The 22,996-nt window shown below is 39.4% G+C and overlaps 1 protein-coding gene across 1 annotated transcript in view; it reads left to right on the top strand.

Annotated features, from left to right (window-relative positions):
* Window positions 1–22,996, top strand: part of ZRANB3 (zinc finger RANBP2-type containing 3) — a 264,866-nt gene that overhangs the window by 148,903 nt on the left and 92,967 nt on the right. Inside the window, exons 8-10 of the mRNA XM_083153824.1 lie at window positions 1,312–1,446; window positions 21,206–21,325; window positions 22,538–22,657. Coding sequence (XP_083009950.1) covers window positions 1,312–1,446; window positions 21,206–21,325; window positions 22,538–22,657 — 375 coding nt within the window. The remainder of the gene's footprint in view (window positions 1–1,311; window positions 1,447–21,205; window positions 21,326–22,537; window positions 22,658–22,996) is intronic.

Below are 22,996 nucleotides of genomic sequence, written 5' to 3'. Positions count from 1 at the left end.
GGTTTATGGCGTCGCCACTATAAAGCTCGACATACATTAAAGGTCACATGAAATAGGTCAACATACCTAAGGTTGACATGGCATGGGTTTTTCACATTTATTTGGCCCGAATGTCAACGTAAGTGCGCTTGGCACACTATTCTATTCTCCCACCATGCCCCAGTGGTTGGTAGGGTATGAAATACCACATGTTTTTGAATAAAAAAATTTTTTATGTCAACCTTCCCTATGTCGACATTTATAGTGTAGACTTAGTCACTGTATACCCAGGTTGCTATATATTTAAAATCAGAATTGATAGCCGGATTGCATGGTCATCAGAGTCACTTTGACCTATCTATCACCAATCACAGTCCTAAGGGTTACCAATAGTTCCATCCCCTCGATTTTATTGATAAAAAGAATATCTGAAATTAAAGGGGTCTCCGTTTGTACGAAAGGCCCAGAAATTGTTCTACTTTGCTTTGCAAAATATGGTATAAGTGGAGATCTTCATAATGTCAGATAATATAGAAAAATGAATTACTGTAGAAATGATAAAAAGGGCTGTCAGAATGATACATGGGTGTGTTTTTACCAGCTCCTTTGCCCCTTGGGTACAGAGCAAGTTAAATAGAGAATCACAGCTTGTATCCCTACTTAGATTAAATTAAAATTCCCAGAAAACCCTGTGCAGACGTTTAAAAATGAGCCTGTTTTAAATTTACTCTATTCTGTATAATCCCTTTAAGTAATAAGATTTGCGCTGAGACTCATTTTCTCCCTATTGATTTATTAGGATGGCAAGAAAGCATCCTATTTCTTTCTTTATTCCCTGTTGTCAGTCATTTATATTTGGTGAGATAATGGGCCTTATTCTAGTTCGCTCTGACAAAATCCTTCTTAGATGGACAAAACCATGTGCACTACAGGGGGGCAGATGTAACATGTGCAGAGAGAATTAGATTTGGGTGATTTATTTTGTTTCTGTGCAGGGTAAATACTGGCTGCTTTATTTTTACACTGCAATATAGATATCACTTTGAAGTAAAACCCCACCCAAATCTAATTCTCTCTGCACAAGTAACATCTGCCCCACCTGCAGTGCACATGGTTTTGTCCATCTAAGAAGGATTTTGTCAGAAAGAGTGAACTAGAATAAGGCCCCATGTGACTGACCCACCTCAGTGTCCCACGTGCAGTCATAGGAGCCTAGGGAAATTTCTCTGCCTGGGCTATATTTGTCTGACATTACTAAAGAGTGAATATGGGTATTCTGCATGAATTATCATTTCTGTATTCCTCTAAATGGAGGTCTTTCCTGTCCTATAGGAAATGAATACCAGCTTTGAAGAATGGGAAAAATTGATGAGATGTCCAGGTTCCGTGACTTCGGAATCCAGCAATCCATTTATACAGGTCATGGGACTGATCACTCGCATGTTTAAGCAAACTGCCCTGGCTAAGGTATATTTAATGCTTTCATTTATTTGCATTGGCCTGAACTCTGCTCTAACTACAGTATTTCTTTATCTTTTTTTGGTGGGTATAACTATATGTCATGTACAGCTTACACAATCAAGTAAGGGTTACTCATTCTATATTCAGTGTTAAAAACTACATATACATAACTTTAAACATTTAGTTATGTGAAATCGGGACAAAATAAGCCATGCTTGATCCAACCAAACACTGCCATGGACTGAACTAAATTTTATTTGCCACAAAATAGCCATATTTGGGCAAAAGTTGTCCTCTTTAAAGGTCCATGAATATTCATTGTCCCATATTGGGACATGTTGGAAAGTTTGCCTTTATCAAATTTATAGTTAGGCCTTATATAGCAGATTTATCCCTTTTCAAGTTTGGATTATATTCCTATTTTCCAACTGCGTCATGCTTCAAGCCTAGTTTGATCAAAGCCACACCTTCATCTACCCAGCAGTGCCTCCAATGATACATGACCTATCCCACAATCTGTGAGCCTACCTCTTGACTTCAATGAATAAATAATTACTTTAAAAAATGTCCAAGATCAGCCACCACCTTGCACCTCTGGCAAACTTGGACCCTTTTACATTTGTCCCTAAATTATCATTTATTTTTATAATTTGTTTTTTTTTAATATGGAGCCTCCTTGCTAAAATTGGAATGGGGAAGCTCTCTTAAAGCTTTTATTTGGAACTCCGCTTCTGTAATTAATCCTCTTTCAGTTAACTTAAAATGTTGAAAATAAATCTGGTCTTTATTTCCATTATTGGTTAGATATTTCCATCAAATAATCTACATTAATTGAAAATTGACCCTAAACCTAAAATCATTTTTAATAGCTGCTGTCCTGGAACATGTAAGTAGAGCTGGAGCACCAGAGCATGGTTTCCTAAATAGCCTAGAATTTGACTTTTTTTTCTATCTTGGCCATGGATTGAGCCTAGAACTGGAGATTGCAGACCAGCGAAGTGCTACCGTTAGTTGAGAGGTATATGGGTGCCAGCATCTTCAATATGCAAAGGAACGTAGATGCTGTAGGATAGTGAGTTGAAGGAGATATCAAATCCCTATGCAGTCTTCTATGGGTGTAATTGGCCTATATTTACCAATGAACAAAGTATGGATTATGCATGACAAGATTGTATACGTGGTCTGGCCATTCGCGTATGGGGACAGAGAGCGCACAAGGGAACGTGCAATTTTAAGATCCCACACACATACTTATTTACTAATAAGCCTACTCGAAGCGAATAATTTGAAAGCTAGTCTGCTACCTTGTGATTGCTTCTGTGCATGTGTGAGAGAGGAAGAGATGTAGTTTCACTCGCTGCCAACAGATGGCAATGTTTCTGAGACACGCAAACAGACACTAGATTTACTGTACAGTATATAGATGATCTGAGTGTCTGTAGTATAACATCCTCACCTAGATGACATCAGAACTGTTCCACCTGCAATTCCTGCACTGCAATATCGAATAATTACACCACATAGTAGGGCTGGAGACGAAAATAATAAGTTTATAGGACTAAGATTAACAATGGTTTTCAGAAATCGAGAGAGGAAATTGGACAGTAGCTTACATCTTAGAGAGAAATATAACAAATGAGAACCAATATAGACAGAAGAAAGGCCATAGGGCAGTAGTATTAAAGTTGATAGGAGAGGATGTAATACAGTTATTGTCAGTGTAGTAGAGATGACAGTAGTTTACAGTGGAGGAGAGAGGGTTACTTGTACATAGCACAGTGGTTACAGTTTATTCGATGGAAAATATGACAGGTTATACAGTTGTAGGGAGATAATTATTTGAGAACAGTGTTTGTGCTGTAGTGTGGGGGAGAAAGGTTGTTGGACACTGGTTTGTTATTTGAAATAATTAGACAAAGGTGTACAGAGGAGGAGAGAACATAGGTCAGTGGCAGAGAGAAGACGTATAACCTTAGTTTCCAATTGAGGATTGAAAGTAATAGTCATACAGTTACTGTAGAAGAGATTACATCAAACAGTGGCTTACAGCGGAGGAAATAGAATGCACAGATTAGGGGGGAAGGGGGAGTAGGTGCACAGAGGATACTGTACCCTGGGCCCTCCTCTGTCAGGGCCCCCCTAGCCAGAGTACAGTGACATCACTAGCTCTCCTGATTCCTGTCTCAGTGTGTAAGTAGTACAGAGTCTATGTTTCCATGTGTAATTTAAGGTTGTTTCAGTAGTCTTTATAAAATAATTGTCTTTCAATTAGGTGGAACTATAAAACATACCCAGGCATTATTCAACTACAAGTTTCAATCTAATATAAATAAGCCATACCTCCCAACTTGGCCCATTCCAGGAGGGACAAAATCTTCTCTACCTGGACTCTACTCTTAATTTATGATTGACTTAACCTGTGGTGAAATACCTGGTACTTGTTTCCTAGCACGGCGCCCATCGCATACCATCGCATGCCTTAATTAGTGGTATGGGATGGGACCCGATTTTCGGGTCCTAGAGCCGCACTGTACAATTTTAAAATCGCATTGCATGCCATTAAAATGGCATGCGATCAAAACGATGATTGAATTGTACATGCACCCTGATGGGTTATTAGTATGTTATATGCACCCCCATCGTTAAGGTCACCGCCACTATTAACGCCAACCCGAAGCGTGGCGAGCGGCGGCGGTATGCGTCCTCCGACCTTTTTATACCCCCACTATCCACGTCGGCGTGGAGTTGATTTTATATAGTTTGGCAAGCTCGCCACACTATATGAAATCAACTCCATGCTGACGTGGATAGTGGGGGTATGAAAAGGTCGGAGGACGCGTACCGCCACCCCTCGCAGGCTCGCTGCGCTCGCCACACTTAGGGTTGACGTTAATAGTGGCGGTGGCGTTAACAATTTGATCGCATCAATCGCATCGTATGCGATCTGGTCAATAAAGGTGACGTCAATCATATATTAACAGGGAAGTCCAGATAGAGATAATTTTGTCCCTCCTGGAAGTAGATCAGTTTGAAGGTACACACAATCTTATATTATCCCCCATGGCCCCCCTAGTTAATTTGTCCTGGACACCCCCCCCCCCCCCCCACCCCCCCAAGCCTTAAGCCAAACCTGCTAAGGTTTGAATCCAATAACCACAGCTAATTTTCCTGATGTTTTTACTTTAGTTTTTTGGCAATATTATTAAATTATCAACAATTGCATGTATTGGATATCTGCCTCAGAGGGCCAGATGTATCATGCTTCAAAAAGTGATAAAATTGAGAGTGATAAACAGCCAGGCAATTAGCTCCTAACTGCCATGTTACAGACAGTGTATATAACAAGTAACAAGTAGGAGCTGATTGGCTGTTTTTTTGCCACTCCCCATTTGATCACTTTTTGAAGCTTGATACATCTGAACCAGAGGTAGCATGAATGATTAAACAGAATAATTACAGCATGTATAGTGGGGAGGTAAGACAGAGGTTTACAGTGGAGAAAATAAGGACATTTGGTAAAATGGTGGAGAAAGAAGCGTATACTGCTCGAGAATCCATATAATAATAAAGTCAGTAACATAAAAAAGAGCTAAGATGGGGCTGTTTAATGAAGGAAATGACATGGTTATGGGAAAAGAAGAGGTTGCCATAATGAGGATGAACAATAATGTAGTTATGCATGTTGAGGAGAAACCATTAAGATCTGCTAAGTGGTATGGAATGGAGGAAAGTTTGTAAGGGCCTTCATTTTTTCCTGTAATATGAGCCTATTGAAATGTTCTTGTTGCATATTGTGTACTCTAATTAACTTAAATAAGGATTTTTTCAAAAAAAACAAACAAAAAAAAAACAACCATGAATTATGTTTTTTTTTTTACATACTGAGACAAATACATAGTGTATTGCATGTGTTCTACACTTGCTCCTGTGTTTTTTTTTTCTCAAAACAACAGCTTTTTGCCAAGCCAGATGCTGTTTCTTGAGGCAAAAAGACCCAAACACCCACCAAAGGTTTATGACTCACTGTTGCCATGGAAACTGTGCTGCTTCTAATAACAGCGAGTTTTAGATTAGCAGACAACAATGTATCTATATGAGAAGATGTCACCTCGCTGGCACCATAGGGAGTTACCTCTCCACATTACCTGCAGACAAATCATTCTTAACGATCACATTTACTATTAATACACTTAGCACTGTAGAACATAAGCGTAAATTGATTATATCAGTATCTGTAGCTGGATATTATTGGCAGCCTACTTTACTGCGACTTCATGCAAACAGAGTATTAAAATTGAGCAAATTAGAAAATATATAACGTCAAAGCAGTTCTGTTATATTTGTAAGATCCAGCAATGTTTGTATGGCTTCTTTTATTAAATGAAAGTTGGTGTTAGGCCTTTTATTTCTTTTTTTTTTTTTGTGTTTTTTTTTCTCTTTAGTTTATGGTAGACTCTTCACTTACTCACGGTAGATACCATTTCTAAAGTACAAAATGTACTCTCTGTGGTGCAAAGACAGCTTTGTTACCTCTGCAAGACCAAGATTTCCGCCAAGGAAGTGAACAGGTAAACGCTGCCTGTCCACCCTACCTCCGCCACCCGTATCCCCTCACTAGCATGTACGCTGACCCATCCCCTTTTACCCCTCTGTATGGTCGAAAAAAATCATTTGGTGGTTGCTGTTCGCAGATAAGTCAGTCTAGACCGACTTTTATCTTGGCCGGAGACATCATGTGATATCAGCCTCCTGCCCAAAGCAGGCATCGACACGCTTGCATGTGCAGGGGAACGCCCAATGTATTTATGGGTACTCCCATAAAACGGTGGGCGTTCCCCTGCACCAACCCACTGCCCGCCCCCATTCGGCCCACTATGGATCGAACGCCTAAGCAGATGTGAAGCTTTACAGTTTTTCACTCCCGGGGTTTGCGAAAACCCCGACCATCGGGGACAGGGCCAAATTTGCCCATTACAAACTGGTCTGTATCAGCCCCATATTTGTATACAAATTGGATTGTTAAAGAAATCATAAAAAAAAATAGATCAGACAATAGTCTGTTTTAGGAGACAGAAACTTGTGATAACTGCACCTAATTAATTCTCATAATTGTAGCAATTAGCCAGAAAGAAAAAATTATGGCTGGAAAAGACGGGAGCCATATTCTCTAACTTACCATGAGAAAAGGGACTACTGTATCTTGGATCGTTGTTGCCCTTTCTTAAATGAGCCCTTGCGGTGAATGGTGACTTTGTCTGAATGAGAAAGGTGAGTTGTGGAATGTATTGCTGAGGGGGATGCAGGCCTCCCTCTGTGGAGTCCAAGTGACCATCCTTCATCATCCTTCAGACCCAAGGTCGGCTTACTGTCCCCTTACTAGACAGTCAGTGAAGTCATGCACTGTCATTTCCTCATCATATATCCTTTATATGTGATTATAGAATTGTGACATTTCTCTCTCTTTGCTTTCACATACAATAATGTTTTGAATGTAAAACATTCTTTCACATAGCAAAAAGAAAAGAAGAGCAGCGCTAACTGAAATGAAAAGTATAATAAAACAAATTAAGGATTGGACTGATTGTACAATTAAAATCAATACATTTTATTCAACATACATGACATGAACATGATTTTGTTTGTATTTGCACTTTATACGGTCCCGACACCAGGCACAATAGGAACGGACAGTCCTTGTTTTGTATTCCTACTCCCCATGTTAGGCCAGTTGCATTCCTTACCAGCACTTCCCCCATTGGTCATGTATGTTGAATAAAATGTATTGATTTTAATTGTACAATCAGTCCAATCCTTAATTTGTTTTATTATACTATTCATTTCAGTTAGCGCTGCTCTTCTTTTCTTTTTGGTGTTGTGTAGTTTGGGTCCGACAAACCCGACATATTTCAGCAGCTGCTAGTGACTCAACTCAGGTCAAAGCGCCACCTTCCTCCTTCCTTCCTTGTGGAGGAATACACCATTCTTTCACACAGCGCTTTAATGGTAAAAAAAATTATATAATGACGCTATTCAAAGGAAAAGAGAAAAAGGGTTGGACTAAAGCTGGGTACAAAATGGGGGATATATTTTCAACAATATGGACTATATAATTGATGATGTCACGTATGTATCGTCCAGGGTGTACATTCAATATCATTAGCGATGCGCGCGGCCACTGGATTCTAATGGCCCCACTTGTTATCTGTACATGCAGCTCAATCTGACAATATCTGCAGCGACTGCATGTAAGGAGTGTGTTGCGGGGGATGTCATTGACCGAATGATATCAGCTGTGTTGTACGGTCAATATCGTTTTCCCGCGGCACCGCCGTTATAGGGTGTTGGGGCCTTGATTTCATGAAAATGAGCATATGACTTAAAGCGCACAATTAATCTAAATCCGCTATTACCATATTGGGTTTTAACACCCCCTGGGGGGCTATAGAAAGATCCAGGTGGACTGTAATAGTGGGGCACTTCTTTCCCTGCTCTCTCCCACAGCTTGGCATGGGAAAAACCCGCTGCTGCATGCTGACTGTGGTGATGTACTGTTTTACTCCCTCAATTGCAGGGGCGGACTTGGCCAAGATGTATCTGTTGTCTGGGCTGGTACCATAGTGGGCCACCTTTGATTGTCTAGCAGCAGAGCCAGCACTGCAACCATGCTGGCCACACATCAGACCAACTTTCCTCCAACCATCCAACTAGTTGGTGGATGGAATAAAAACCTGGCACTGGATAGAAGCAAATGCAATTTTAATTAAGTCATTTGTTTCCCAAATCGGAAAATCGACAACAACTGTCACTCAGACAATGTACTGTCATTGGACCTATTTGATTTAAACAATTTCACTGAATGTTTTTGTCTAATCTCCTGAGTTTGTGAGCAAATTGTTTATTGGCATTTGCCCCCATACAGTACCAGATTTTCTGTCCAACCAACCAACTAGTTGGATGGTTGGAGGAAAGTTGGTCTGATGTGTGGCCAGCATTAGGGTTCTACTCCACATAACATAACCTGGCCAGCTCCCCTGCCCTCGGAAGTGCTGTGGGACAGAAATAGGAGCCTTACCAGATAGAGAGAGATTCTTAGATACGAGAGCAATACGTTTACGGTAAGTTTTGTCCTGAGAAATGCTGGCTGACGTAACTGCTGCAAGCATTTGCTGTATATAGTACAAATGTTTTTCATTGCATCATATTCATTGGTTCATCATATTAAGTTGAAAGTTGAGATCAGTGCGGTCACAAAGTAACAAAAGTAACAAACTGCAGATTGATAGTCGCAGTGATTTAAGAATGCCGCTGACAAAAATAGAGTTGAACATTGATAGCAGCGCACCAGGATCATACTTCCCGGTATGATCATTTCTAATGTTATTCCGTATTTTTATTTTAATATTATCATTTGTTATCATAATCTTCTGTGTGTTATGCGAATGTTACTGGGCTTGATTTAAAACATTTTTTTTTTTTTTTATCAAGCTTCAAGGTTTCTTATCTATAACAACTTGCTCTCCCATGTTGTAGGATGTAGGAAGATATATAGATACATAAAAGAATGTAAATTTGTCACTGCTTCATTCTGTTTGTTGGCTTAAAGATGGTGGATTTCCAGGGGGCGCTGAGTAGCTTCTTTTTTCGCAGAAGGGGGTGGTAGGCCAAATTAGTTTTTGAACAAATAGATGTCGGTAATTAGCTACTCTTTTTGAAATATTTACATCCACTAACGTTTACATAATACGCTATTGATTATAAGAACAGATACTGGGGTTACTTCTAGAACAAGTGGAGTAGTATTGACTAATTGTCAATACGTGCAGAAGGGATTTGGTCACAATACGATGTCAACATGGTTGAAATGTCGACCGCTAATGTGTTGACATGTTCGCAGTGTCGAAATTGTAAATGTTAACAAGTTAAATGCTGACATTTTGTGAAATGCCAACTTTCTGGTTAGTATCAGGCACGTATTGCTACCACCCGTGACATTTGGCAGAACATGAGCCGCTGTGTTATGGCTAGGTTTAAGCTACCTACCTCCGCAGCTGCTGCTGGAACAGACATATAGCCAAACTGCTAACTGGTGGCATTGTTAGTTTGTCAACAATTCATCTCTGTCATCATGCTGGTTATGTCGACATGGTTCATATTGACAATAATAAAATGTCAACGTCATAACCAACAACAGAATATATCATGCATATGTGCAGAACAGAATAAAAGAAGTTGATACTGTGCTGATGCAAAACCATGTGCACTGCAGGTGGGGCAGATGTAACGTGCAGAGAGAGTTAAATTGGATGGAGTGTGTTGAAACTGAAATCTAAATTGCAGTGTAAAAAATAATGCAGACGGTATTTACCCTGCACAGAAACAAAATAACTCACAAATCTAACTCTCTGCACATGTTACATCTGCCCCACCTGCAGTGCACATGGTTTTGCCCATTTTGAGAACAAATTTGTAGTGCGATCAGATCTGAATAAGGGCCTATATGTAGAGTCATGGATGAGATCTAGGAAACATTTTGGTTTTGCAGCAGGCCACCTACAGTACATCCCAGCACACACCAATGTGTTTAGAAACGCATCTGCAAACTAGAAGTACACCTACAGAAATCTTTTTTTTTAGAACCTCAAGAGGGAGCTTTGTACTAAAGTTTGGGGTGCTATTCAATTCAAAATACCCCACATTGGAGTGCAGTAAAACTAGTGATGATTGATAATTCCAAGTGATGTGCACAGCCACACAGTGCTCAGGACTGAATTGTCTTGTAAGTTATTTGAAATGGAAACTTCCCGCACCTATGGGAGAACGCTTTTTTCTTTTTTTATAAACTAAACTGGTCTTCCTATCTAATAAAATACCACTTGGTTCAGCTTCATCCTGATAAGGAGCCATTGGGAACTGCCTTCAATACAATGGAGAAGGAACAATTTTGAGTAGTGCAAGCCCTGAAAAGTGTTTTTTTTTTCTGTGGATATACCCACTGACACCGTAATGAATGCCCTTGCAACATATATACTAAGCATGCTGCCACTGTATAAGAATTAGCCTCACTCTGCCCATGACAAATATAGCGCCTCCACAAATGCTGAGATATCACTCAGCAAATCTCTGCTCTCCGGTGGCAAGTTTGGCACACGTGGGGCCAAAGGGTTGTTCTTTTGTCTTTTACTTGGTTTTTGTGTCAGAAATAACCTCTAATGCAGAAAAAAAAACATTTTATACAGTAATTATTAAGCCTGGCATAATGCTAGGAAGTAATGACATCACTGAGGCAAGAGTCAATTTCTGTTAACATCTGCACTTGGAGATTGTTAAACATAAAGTATTAGTTGATCAGCGGAATTATTTGACTAGTGTTAACCTCTGTTGGTAAGAAGTATTTTAAAAGCTTTAAAAACATACGAGAATCAGATTTACTAGAAAGAAGTGTTAAATGGGCAGCGAATTACCAATTTAAATCAAATACGTTAAATGTTTACAAAGTTGCTGATACAGACCCTAATTTATATAATGAGGTGAGTGTAACATACCTTGTATTATATATGTACAGTAGCTATAGACTGAACAACAATCCATAATGATATTTGCTTACACTACATAGACAGTACGTAACAATATTATTTATACATTTAAAACTCGTGATTTTTTTTTTGCATGTAGTTTGTGTGGGATTTTTGTGAGCGTAAGAGGACCCAAGAAGAGCCCCTCAAGTTCACAGATCCTGGCGCTGTTTTAGATAAGCAAAAGGGCTTAACCAAAAAAGATGATATAATCAAAACCGTATATAAGGATGGCTGCTGCAAGGTGTAAGTGAGAGTGCTAAATCTCACTAAGGGTTAATAGGACAAGAAATTGATTACACCTGCGCTGCTGAGCCTATGAGCTTTTTGCTGAACAAAAGGACAACCGGAGACACTCAATAGTAATGTAACAAATTTTATATAAAAAGAATATAAATAAAGATATGTAAATTCATACAGATATATTTAAAAACAGATACAATAAAGCATGCTCAATAGAGAAATGTATAGCAGAAAACACTCTCCACTTGGATCATAAAATAAATGCCTGATAGCAGAATTATAGCCAGTCTTGTTAATTTAGCAGAGTTCAGCTGTTAAATAGCAAGGGGAGAAGGGGGGAAGGTTGCGGGGGACACAAGCCAGTAACGATGGAAGCAGGCAGATAGAATATGCACAGATGACAATAGCGCAATACCCTTTTTAGCGCGTGTAACGCAGATGGATGGTATTCGGGGAACGCACTAATGTCCAGGACTATATGCTCACCCTCCTTAGAATGGATAGCTGGAGGGGCCGGGGAGCACGATGTTGTAGGTTGCTCGACCCGGTGTCCGTGATGTTACTGTGTCTGCAGCTCTGACGGGGAACCCGATGGTGGCAGGGGCTCTACCCGGAGCGATGGCTTGGTGACGTCCGCCGGAGGGGAGAGACGGAGGCTCCAATCTGCTGCCGGCTGAGATGGAGAGCCGTGGGCAGTAGTGGTTGATGGGAAATGTAGTCGGCTGGCTTGTAGTTTGAGCTCAAGTGAGCAGCGTGAGTCGGCTCCAAGATAGCGTGTGGCTGTGATCACAAACAGTGGGAGGTTTCTGCTGTAAAGCGGAAGTAGGCGTCAACGCGTTTCGTACCCTTGGAAATGGGAACTTTCTCAAGACAAAATCCATACATCCACTGCTATGGTATTTATTGTGTCCATGTAATTGGTACCAATTAGCAAAATATAACAATAAAACAATTATGAGTGTCCGGTGTCAAAATAATATAACATCAATTCAAATACATTCAATATAGGCAATCCCAGATACAATAATATATAGAAATAGATAGATTTATTCAGTTCATTTATAGGAAACAGAGAGATTGTTAACAATTATGATCCAATTAAGTAATCAGGAGTCCTTGGTTCAGAGGATAAGTTGAAGCATTGTAAACCACAGATTTCATTTAGAAGGAAAGAGAGGATAGAGGGAGGAACGGAAGTATTCAAATTTAATTTTATGGCAAAAAGGCAGATTAGTATATATATACATAAATATGAAATTAATATAGATATTAATAGATGAAGAATATATGTACAAATAATAAAAATAATAGTGATAATAAAAATAATAATAAATATAACTAAAAAATAATAAAATAAATAAATCAAAGTAAATAAAATAATAAAAAATAAATATAAATATAAATATAAAAGTGAAAATAAAAATAATAATAATAATATACCAATACCTCATTTTTATTCTAATTTCTAGAGGTAACATTAATTTGCATGGGGCTATCAGTAGTATACCAGTGTTCCGATTCGAATAATAATGGCTAGAGTTCAGTTCAAACTGACGATAGATCCTTATCAATAACATTTGAAATTATATATATATATATCACAAAATATATATATTGAAATACTAGAGTTTTCATGTACAAAGTCCGTACATATTTCTACATATATATTTTAATTGTCCAAGGCATATATACTCAGATTTATTTATAGATTTATATAGACGGGTGGGTTCAAGAGACATGAGAGAATTTTTAGCTATAAAAGGAAGCATTAATTCTGAATAGAAACTTTTAAGTTCATATAAAAATATAAAGTTATTTAATTATTATTTTTCTGTTATTTTTCAACAAGGTATACTGGTGTGGAGTGTGGGAAGCAGAGTCTGCAAACCCGGGGCATCATAGTAAAACTAAGTGTCCCGGGTAGACTCCGATCTCCACAGCCCACCCAGTGACCCAACTGGTTTGAAATTGTTAGGAGCTAAAAATCACTATAAAAAAACTATAAGGTATAAATAAATAGAATGTAGGGGAGAGAAAACAGATTTATAAGGAAAAAAGGATTAGTCAATACATGTAAGATCTAAAGCTTCATTTAGGCCCAATGGGTTTAAGGTTTCAAGTTTGAAAATCCATGAGGATTCTGCTATACATAGCTTTCTAAAGCGGTCACCACCTCTTTTAGTATTTGTAATGTGTTCGACCCCCATAACCTTAAGTTCACTGGGATCAGCATTATGATGGTGTAAAAAGTGGCGAGGAATGCTATGATTTGCAATTCTTCTCAGTATATTGGTGCGATGTTCCCTAAATCTAGTTTTCAAGCTCCGGGTGGTCCTGCCGACATATTGAAGTCGGCATGAACATTCAAGGACATATACACAGTATTCTGTGTCACAATTTATAAACGATTTAATATCAAATGTTTTTTTATTTGTAAATGAAGTTATTATATTTGCTTTGTTACACATGTGTTTGCATGTGAGGCAGATGTTTTTATTACAGCGATAGTTGCCTTTAGGTTTTTCAGGGAGCCAAGATTGTTGGGAGGTGGAAAGGGACGGCAGAAGACTTGGGCAGATAATATCTTTGATGTTCTTACTTTTTTTGAAGATCACTCTTGGTTTGCTACAAGCTGTTGGAAGGATTTTGTCAAATTTAAGAATCTCAGAATTTTTCAAAATAGTTTTTTTGATGGCCATTGACTTATCATTAAATTTAGAAATAAACAGAGGGGGATTAGAATTGGAGTTCAAAACCAAGTTATTTTTGTCTTTAGATTTCAGTAAACTGTTTCTACTAGTTGTTTCTGCCAATTGGGCAGCTTCTTGTAAGAGGGGTTCAGGATAACCTCTCCTTCTAAAGTGACCAAGCATGGATTCGGATTGTACCTTGAAGTCGCTGTCCAGTGTGCAGTTCCTTCTAATCCTTAGTAATTGATTTTTTGGGATATTCGAGACCCATGGTCTGTGATGGCCACTCTCAAAATGTAAGTAATTATTAGTACCGACAGGTTTAACATAATTATTAGAAATAAGTTTTTGATTGTGTACTGAGAAGGCAATATCCAGGAAGGTTACAGAGGTGAAACTGAAATGGTGAGTGAAAGTGAGATTAAATTTATTTAAATTAAGAAAATTAACAAAATCAAGTGCCGAATCGTGTCCCCCTTTCCAAATAATAAAAAGGTCATCAATGAAACGGCCATAGAGGACCAGATTCTCTCTATATGGACCGCCCCATATGAGTTCTTCTTCTAGGCGGCCCATATAGAGGTTCGCAAAACTGGGTGCAAATCTGGTCCCCATGGCCGTCCCAACCTGCTGCAAATAGTGAGTGTCTTCAAAAATAAAGTGATTGTGAGTGAGAATAAAGTGAATGGAATCTGAAATAAATTTTCTCCTAGCCTGAGTAATAGTTTCATCCTGTTCAAGATAATAATTAACAGCTTCAATGCCCAAGAGGTGAGGTATATTAGTATAAAGTGCCTGGACGTCCAGGGTTAGGAAGGCCCACCCGTCCGTCCAAGGCATCTCATGGGTTTTATCCAATATGTGCATGGTGTCCTTAATGTGAGAAGGAAGATTAGTGACGTGATTCTGAAGGTGAAAATCAACAAAATGTGACAAATTAGAAGTGAGGGACCCTACACCAGAAATAATAGGTCTACCAGGAGGTGCAGTGAGGTCTTTGTGAATTTTAGGTAAGAAATAAAATGTGGGTGTGATTGGGTGAAATGAAAATAAAAATTGTGATTCCTCCCTGGATATTGCATCCCCAAGCACAGCTTCATCCAGCATATGTTTAAGCTGGGTTTGGAAAAGAGGGGTGGGGTTGGATGGTAGAGGTTTGTAGTAACTGATATCACTAAGTTGTCTAAGTGCCTCTGAGACATAAAAAGTCCTGTCCATCACAACAACACCACCCCCCTTATCCGCTTGTTTGATCACCAGTGACAGATCATTCTTAAGCTCATTCAGAGCTTTACGCTCTATTTTGCTCAGGTTATCATGTCTGAAAGGTGATCTCGATTTAGATTTGGTACAAATTGTTTTAAAATCCTCCATAGTTTTATTATAGAAGATATTGATAGCAGGACTTTTATGCTCGAATGGAAAGAAATTTGACTTTTTTTTGAAGAGTGGTTTAACAGATTTAGGGTTCGCAGTTAAATCAAAATTATAAAGCAATACATCTGTGGCTGAGTTCTCACCCAACAAGGATTCAAGGTCCTGTAAAGATGGTTCATCATTTTTATCAAGCACTATAGGTAAGCAATCATTGTCAAGAGTGCTACGTTTAAGCTCCTTTGCTGCAAAATAACGTTTTCTGCATAAATCCCTTGTATACTTATTAAGGGAAACAAATAAATCAAATATATTAGGGTCCTGGCGAGGAGCGAAATTGAGGCCCTTGCATAGTAAAGTTTTTTGGGCATCCGTTAAATCATGCTTGGTCAGATTAAAAAGGCCAGAGGTATCTACTGCAGTCTTGGCTTTCTGCGATCCCTTTCCACCTCCCCTTCTTCCTCTCTGTCTCTTGTTCGTTTTGGGGTATGATTGGTTAAATTTTCGTAAGGGTTGTAGTCTTGCCAGTTTCTCGTCTGAAAAACCTGGTCTCTATTGCTCCTATAATTAGGGGTGCTCTCAGAAGCTGATTGTGAAGTTAATCTGTTAGGGGGGGGATTGGAAGAGTATTGCTTATGTGTAGGATTCTTTTGATACGTCCTATTATAATGATTAGTCTGTCTATCTCTCTGATTATAATTTGAATTAGAAGGCCGTCTATATCTAAAAGTTTGACGTTGTGGTGGGGGTCTATAAGTTTCTCTAGCCTGATCATTAGATTGCAAATTTTTATGATAGGTTCTAACCTGATCCTTCTGGTAATCATTTTGGTCGCGAGACCATTTCCGTTTTTTATTTGAAATAAGTTCCTTTTCAAATCTCTCCACTCTATTATTGACCTGTTCGTCACGTTCTCTGAAAGTGGGATTATCTTTAAAAGGTAATAGATCATCCTTAGTTTTTTCAATTTTAATCAAAGTTTTATCCACTGTTTCCTCTCTATAGTGTATAAGAATTTTCATAAGAGAAAATGAACAGCAGTCCAATGCTTCATTCCATTTCTTTTGGAGCTCAGGATTATCGTTAATAGACAGGTGTTTAAATACCCTCAATCCTCTTGGGATGATTTTAGCGTCCAAGTACTTTTGGAGGGATACACTATCCCACCAATTACGCATCTCGTCCTTCAAGAGATCTTCCAGACCAAAAAATAATTTATTCATGTCTGGATTGGCATTGGGCGGCTGTTCATCATGTCTGGGATTACCATTAAAAGAGGAGAGATAGCATTCCCTCCTAGTTTTACGATCATTATAACATTTAAAGTCTGTCATTATATCTTTTGTTCAGCACTTGCTCAGTATAGGCAGATTAAATAGAAAAATTGTAATTAAAATATATTAGCTGCACAGGAATAGCGTTAATCTGAAAAAATGGGATTTTTGTGAGCGTAAGAGGACCCAAGAAGAGCCCCTCAAGTTCACAGATCCTGGCGCTGTTTTAGATAAGCAAAAGGGCTTAACCAAAAAAGATGATATAATCAAAACCGTATATAAGGATGGCTGCTGCAAGGTGTAAGTGAGAGTGCTAAATCTCACTAAGGGTTAATAGGACAAGAAATTGATTACACCTGCGCTGCTGAGCCTATGAGCTTTTTGCTGAACAAAAGGACAACCGGAGACACTCAATAGTAATGTAACAAATTTTATATAAAAAGAATATAAATAAAGATATGTAAATTCATACAGATATATTTAAAAACTTTGATTTATTTATTTTATTATTTTTTAGTTATATTTATTATTATTTTTATTATCACTATTATTTTTATTATTTGTACATATATTCTTCATCTATTAATATCTATATTAATTTCATATTTATGTATATATATACTAATCTGCCTTTTTGCCATAAAATTAAATTTGAATACTTCCGTTCCTCCCTCTATCCTCTCTTTCCTTCTAAATGAAATCTGTGGTTTACAATGCTTCAACTTATCCTCTGAACCAAGGACTCCTGATTACTTAATTGGATCATAATTGTTAACAATCTCTCTGTTTCCTATAAATGAACTGAATAAATCTATCTATTTCTATATATTATTGTATCTGGGATTGCCTATATTGAATGTATTTGAATTGATGTTATATTATTTTGACACCGGACACTCATAATTGTTTTATTGTTATATTTTGCTAATTGGTACCAATTACATGGACACAATAAATACCATAGCAGTGGATGTATGGATTTTGTCTTGAGAAAGTTCCCATTTCCAAGGGTACGAAACGCGTTGACGCCTACTTCCGCTTTACAGCAGAAACCTCCCACTGTTTGTGATCACAGCCACACGCTATCTTGGAGCCGACTCACGCTGCTCACTTGAGCTCAAACTACAAGCCAGCCGACTACATTTCCCATCAACCACTACTGCCCACGGCTCTCCATCTCAGCCGGCAGCAGATTGGAGCCTCCGTCTCTCCCCTCCGGCGGACGTCACCAAGCCATCGCTCCGGGTAGAGCCCCTGCCACCATCGGGTTCCCCGTCAGAGCTGCAGACACAGTAACATCACGGACACCGGGTCGAGCAACCTACAACATCGTGCTCCCCGGCCCCTCCAGCTATCCATTCTAAGGAGGGTGAGCATATAGTCCTGGACATTAGTGCGTTCCCCGAATACCATCCATCTGCGTTACACGCGCTAAAAAGGGTATTGCGCTATTGTCATCTGTGCATATTCTATCTGCCTGCTTCCATCGTTACTGGCTTGTGTCCCCCGCAACCTTCCCCCCTTCTCCCCTTGCTATTTAACAGCTGAACTCTGCTAAATTAACAAGACTGGCTATAATTCTGCTATCAGGCATTTATTTTATGATCCAAGTGGAGAGTGTTTTCTGCTATACATTTCTCTATTGAGCATGCTTTATTGTATCTGTTTTTAAATATATCTGTATGAATTTACATATCTTTATTTATATTCTTTTTATATAAAATTTGTTACATTACTATTGAGTGTCTCCGGTTGTCCTTTTGTTCAGCAAAAAGCTCATAGGCTCAGCAGCGCAGGTGTAATCAATTTCATGTAGTTTGTGTGGCCCATGCAAAATTCAGATGTTTACACTGTATATTTTTAGGATTACATATCCACAATGAATTAATTAATGAATGTAAGATGAGACAAATGTTACCTCTTTAAAGAGCACCATAACGAGACTTTAAAAACTTGGCACTGTGTGATCCTTTTAAAGCCTTTACCGTCACTTACATTTTTCTTTAAAAGGGTATGTAAACGAGAAACGTTCTATAAACATTTCTCTTATAAGAGCCGTGTTAAGCATGAATCCCAGTTGCCCGACGTGACCCAGTTCATGTGAAATTCTCCCTAAACTGTTATTTGATTGTTTCAAACGCTCATCTTATAGACTTTAACAACATGAATAATTGATGAAAACACCAATTTTTTTTTGTGTTACTGTTCTGTATTATTTATAAGTGGCACATTGTTATTGCCAGATAAAATGATCATTAGGAACAGGCAGAAATCATAAATAGTCTGAAGAGTTAGAGAACGGACAGGGGCTGAAGTATGGTATATTTCAAGTACGCGGCTTAATGAGCGCATTATACTGAATATTTTATTAATGCATTTGTTCATCCAATCTCTTTCATGGAGATTCTCATAGACTGCAGCCTTAACCTCTCAGCAGCCGCAGGGGAATGTGACGCTTTTTGCTGTACATTGCTGCACATGCCTGTTAACAAGCAGAAAAGGGGTTAATGCACAATAATAGCTTATCCCATCAATTTACAGCTTAGGCCATTTCCAGGGTTGCGTGGGTTACAGTGGTAAGCAGTAAATTATTCATTCCTAATTAAAATCCATGACACCATTGATACCTGTATTACACTGGCGTATATGAGGACATATATACCTTAGAACAGACAGGACAGATAGAATTATATTAATTTTCAATTGGCAATGCTTTAAAATAAAAAGGGTAATCCTTTTTTCATTCGGCTTCACTACGTCGCATTATTGTATTCTTAATTTGTTTAGTATGCATCACAGCTAAACACAGTGTACTCATTATTTACTTGTGGACACAAAGCTGTTGTTTTTAGGTAGCTTGTTTTTGTTTATGTATAACAAAGTGACTCCTGGTCGCCTGCTGCGCTGCCGGACGCTTCCTCTCTTGCTGTGTTATTTCCCCCTTACAAATCATGCGCTGCTCTATATTAGCTCCGTACCTGCAGGGGAGATGCAGGCAGAGAAGGGAGCACGGTGCGTTAACTTTATAGGAGGAGGAACACTAGTAAGTTATACAGGGAACATCACCTGCTTAGATTGTTTTACCTGTCGATCCCATTAGGTCCGAAGGGTGCGAGGTGCCATTCGGGTGCTGTTCACGGAAAACGGCAAAGCCGTTCTTGCACCCTTCGCTTGGACGAATTTGCTTAAAATTGCTCGCACCCCTATGGAGGTGCGAGTGCTTTTAAGTGAATTCAGCCCACCATAAAGTGTGCCCGGTGCTGTGATGATTCGCACTCGAGAATCATCCACACGGAATTGGATCTACCATCTGATGTCTGTATTTGAGCTAGTTACCAAGAAATAATTTAATATCTCATAGTGGGGAACATGAACTAAGATTGGAGTTCTATTTCACGTGGGATGTTGCTAACCAACCAATCTGATACTATCTATTATCTTCTAGAACAGGGGTGGCCAACCGGTCAGAGGTAAAGAGCCGAAAAATATCAGTAGTCAAGCTAAAGAGCCGACATCATGCGCGCGCCGAAGGCGCATGCGCCAATAAAAGGGACGTAGTCTATTTTGACCCCTTGGGTGGGTGTGATACAAATATGCCTCCAATAGTGCAGTGCCATATATACATATGCCCCCAATAGTGCCAGATACACATATGCCCCCCACACGGTGCCAGGTATGCCCCTACGGTGCCAGAAAGCTGGTATGCCCAAACAGTGCCAAAATGCTGATATGCCCCCACAGTGCCACAAACTGATATGCCCCCACAGTGCCACAAACTGCTATGCCCCCACAGTGCCACAAACTGCTATGCCCGCACAGTGCAAATTTCCCAGCAGCAGCACTCACCGTTGTTGCTGCTGCTGCCGGGCGGGGAGAGGACAGTCTGGTGTCCCCCTGCAGTCCTCCTGTCATGTCACCGATGGGAGGCGAGCACAGCACACCGCACGTCTCCTTCCCCCTCACTTCCCTGTGACTGGGCCGTCCACCAATCAAAGCTCGCTGGCCGGCTCCTGATTGGCTGCTGGCCCGCGAGCTCTAATTGGCGGACGGCCCAGTCACAAGGATGCACAGTAAGGGGTAGGAGAGATGCGCGATACACGCTCTCCTCCCCTCAGAAGGAGAAGGGATTCAGGGAACCTGCAGCAGGGGGGACTGGGACAGACGGTGGGCGGCGGGCAGCAGTGGGAGCAGGAGCCACACTTTACAAGAGGGAGAGCCGCATGAGGCTCAAGAGCCACGGGTTGGTCACCACTGTTCTAGAAGGTGCTAAATAAATAAGAAGTATATTCTGATTGGTTGCCCATAGCAACATCCATTGTGAATTAGAACTCCCATCTTAGTACATTTCCTCCAGCATGTCATACCATGCAAATGAACAGACTCCTCAGTATAGTCAGTTTTTTTTCTTGCATTCATTTGATGTGTAGGTTGGCAACTGGCTAAATAGATCAAATTCGTATTTTAATTCCACAAACTAGTCAAACATGTAAGAAACTGCAGAACTCAATCTATAGCACCTGGTCATAATTTCTGGCCCAAGTTCCTTCTTGAGCATCAGCTTCTCTCAGTTTTATTGTACTGTGTCAGAATGATAAATACTTGTTTTTCTCAGGCTGGAGCTGTGAAAGACTACATTAAAATGATGCTAGAGAATGACAAGCTGAAGTTCCTGGTGTTCGCACACCACCTCTCCATGCTGCAGGCGTGTACAGAGGCTGCCATTGAAAGCAAGGTACAGTAAGTTGAGCGATAGCTCCATATAAGTGTTCATTAGTTGAATTTCTAGTAGATGAGTTGTCTTGTATAAAAGGGTATCAGAGTGTCAGGGGTTAATTTACTAAAATGGGAGTTCTAATTCAGATGGGATGTTGCTAAGGACAACCAACCAGAATCTATTTCTTATTTATCTAGCACCTATGGGTAACCAATCGGATAATAGAATCTGATTGGTTGCCCATAGCAACATCCCGTCTGAAAAGAACTCCCATCTTAGTAAAATGACCCCTTAGTGTCAATTTACCCCTTGGTTAATACAACCACAAAGCAGATTTGGAGTTCTTTTCAGGTTGAAGCTGGAAGGGGTTAAAGGTTAGAAAAGCAAACAAGAGCTCCGTCTACTGCAGATATTTATTTCGTTATTGTACCTTTCTTATGCATCACAGAGGGGGCAGCCATTTTGTTTTTGAAACATTTTGGCTACTATTGGTTTAACCTGCAAAGTGGATGACCCGCTCTATGTAAGGGCAGAGAAATAGAGATATGGCTGAAAGTCAATTTAGTCTCACTGATTTGTATTGTGCATGTATACTCTTAATGTTTGTGTGTATGGATATATATATATATATATATATATATATATATATATATATATATATATATAGCTGCATTCTCATAAATACTTATTCAGCACACAAGATGGCTGATGCTAATGTGTGTAGGGGCACTGTAATTATGCAGGGCAGCTTTCTCTGCATTTATATGTACTAAAAACTGAGAGAGGCCCTCAGGGGAGATGCTAAAGCCTTAATTGGAGGTGATTTTAGCCCATTAATAGCTTGGTGCTGCATCATGTCAGAGAGTGGCAGTCAATAAAATACTAGTGACAGTTTAATTAATAACCACCTTAAATTGTAAGCTCTGCGTGACAGGTACCTCTTTATTTTTCTTTAACGTGTCTTCAGCGTGTAACTTCTTTGTGTTTAACCTTATTATATGTATCGATCTGCTTTGTCTGCAAAAAGCTGTGTATATTGCATGGTACTGTATAAAACCGTATAATTCATACGGATAACAGCGCTGCACAGTCCAACAAAAAATAAACATTTCTGTAACTTTTCCGTTATCTAATTGTTTTTATATATAGCTATGTTCACAAATATGCAGATTAAGGTATGCTATAAGAATATATTTGCATGTTCTGAAGATGATCACAATCTGATTACAGGCCCGTTACATCCGTATAGACGGCAGTGTTCCATCTGCGGAGCGAATTCACCTTGTCCATCAGTTTCAGAGTGACCCCGACATCCGTGTGGCTGTTCTTAGCATCCAGGCTGCTGGCCAGGTAAGCAAAAATGAAAACAGAAATCGCTTCATTACGTGTGCATTATGACTTTACGGTATTTGCATCCTTCGATAGGTGATGATGCCTCTGATTCCACCTTTGTTGTAGGCTGCAAATGTATGAGATTCTAAAAAAAGGTAAATTGTTGATAATACAAATACAACATTATTGTTTGTCACTTTAAAATACTTTTAAACAATGCAGCGGACATGCCTCCTACCTCTGCAGGACAATATGCTAATAGGATAGCCTTGGCTATCCATGGTGAGCCACAACCTAAGGAAGATAGTTGAGAGGGGCTCTATCTGTGTTGTGTATAAGCCATTCACTTAATTCAGT

This window comes from Crinia signifera, chromosome 7 (genome assembly GCF_055691185.1).
Source record: "Crinia signifera chromosome 7, ASM5569118v1, whole genome shotgun sequence".
Classification (NCBI taxonomy): Eukaryota; Metazoa; Chordata; class Amphibia; order Anura; family Myobatrachidae; genus Crinia; species Crinia signifera.
The sequence above is the reverse complement of the archived record's forward strand: the minus strand, read 5'-3'. Positions and strand labels throughout refer to the sequence as shown.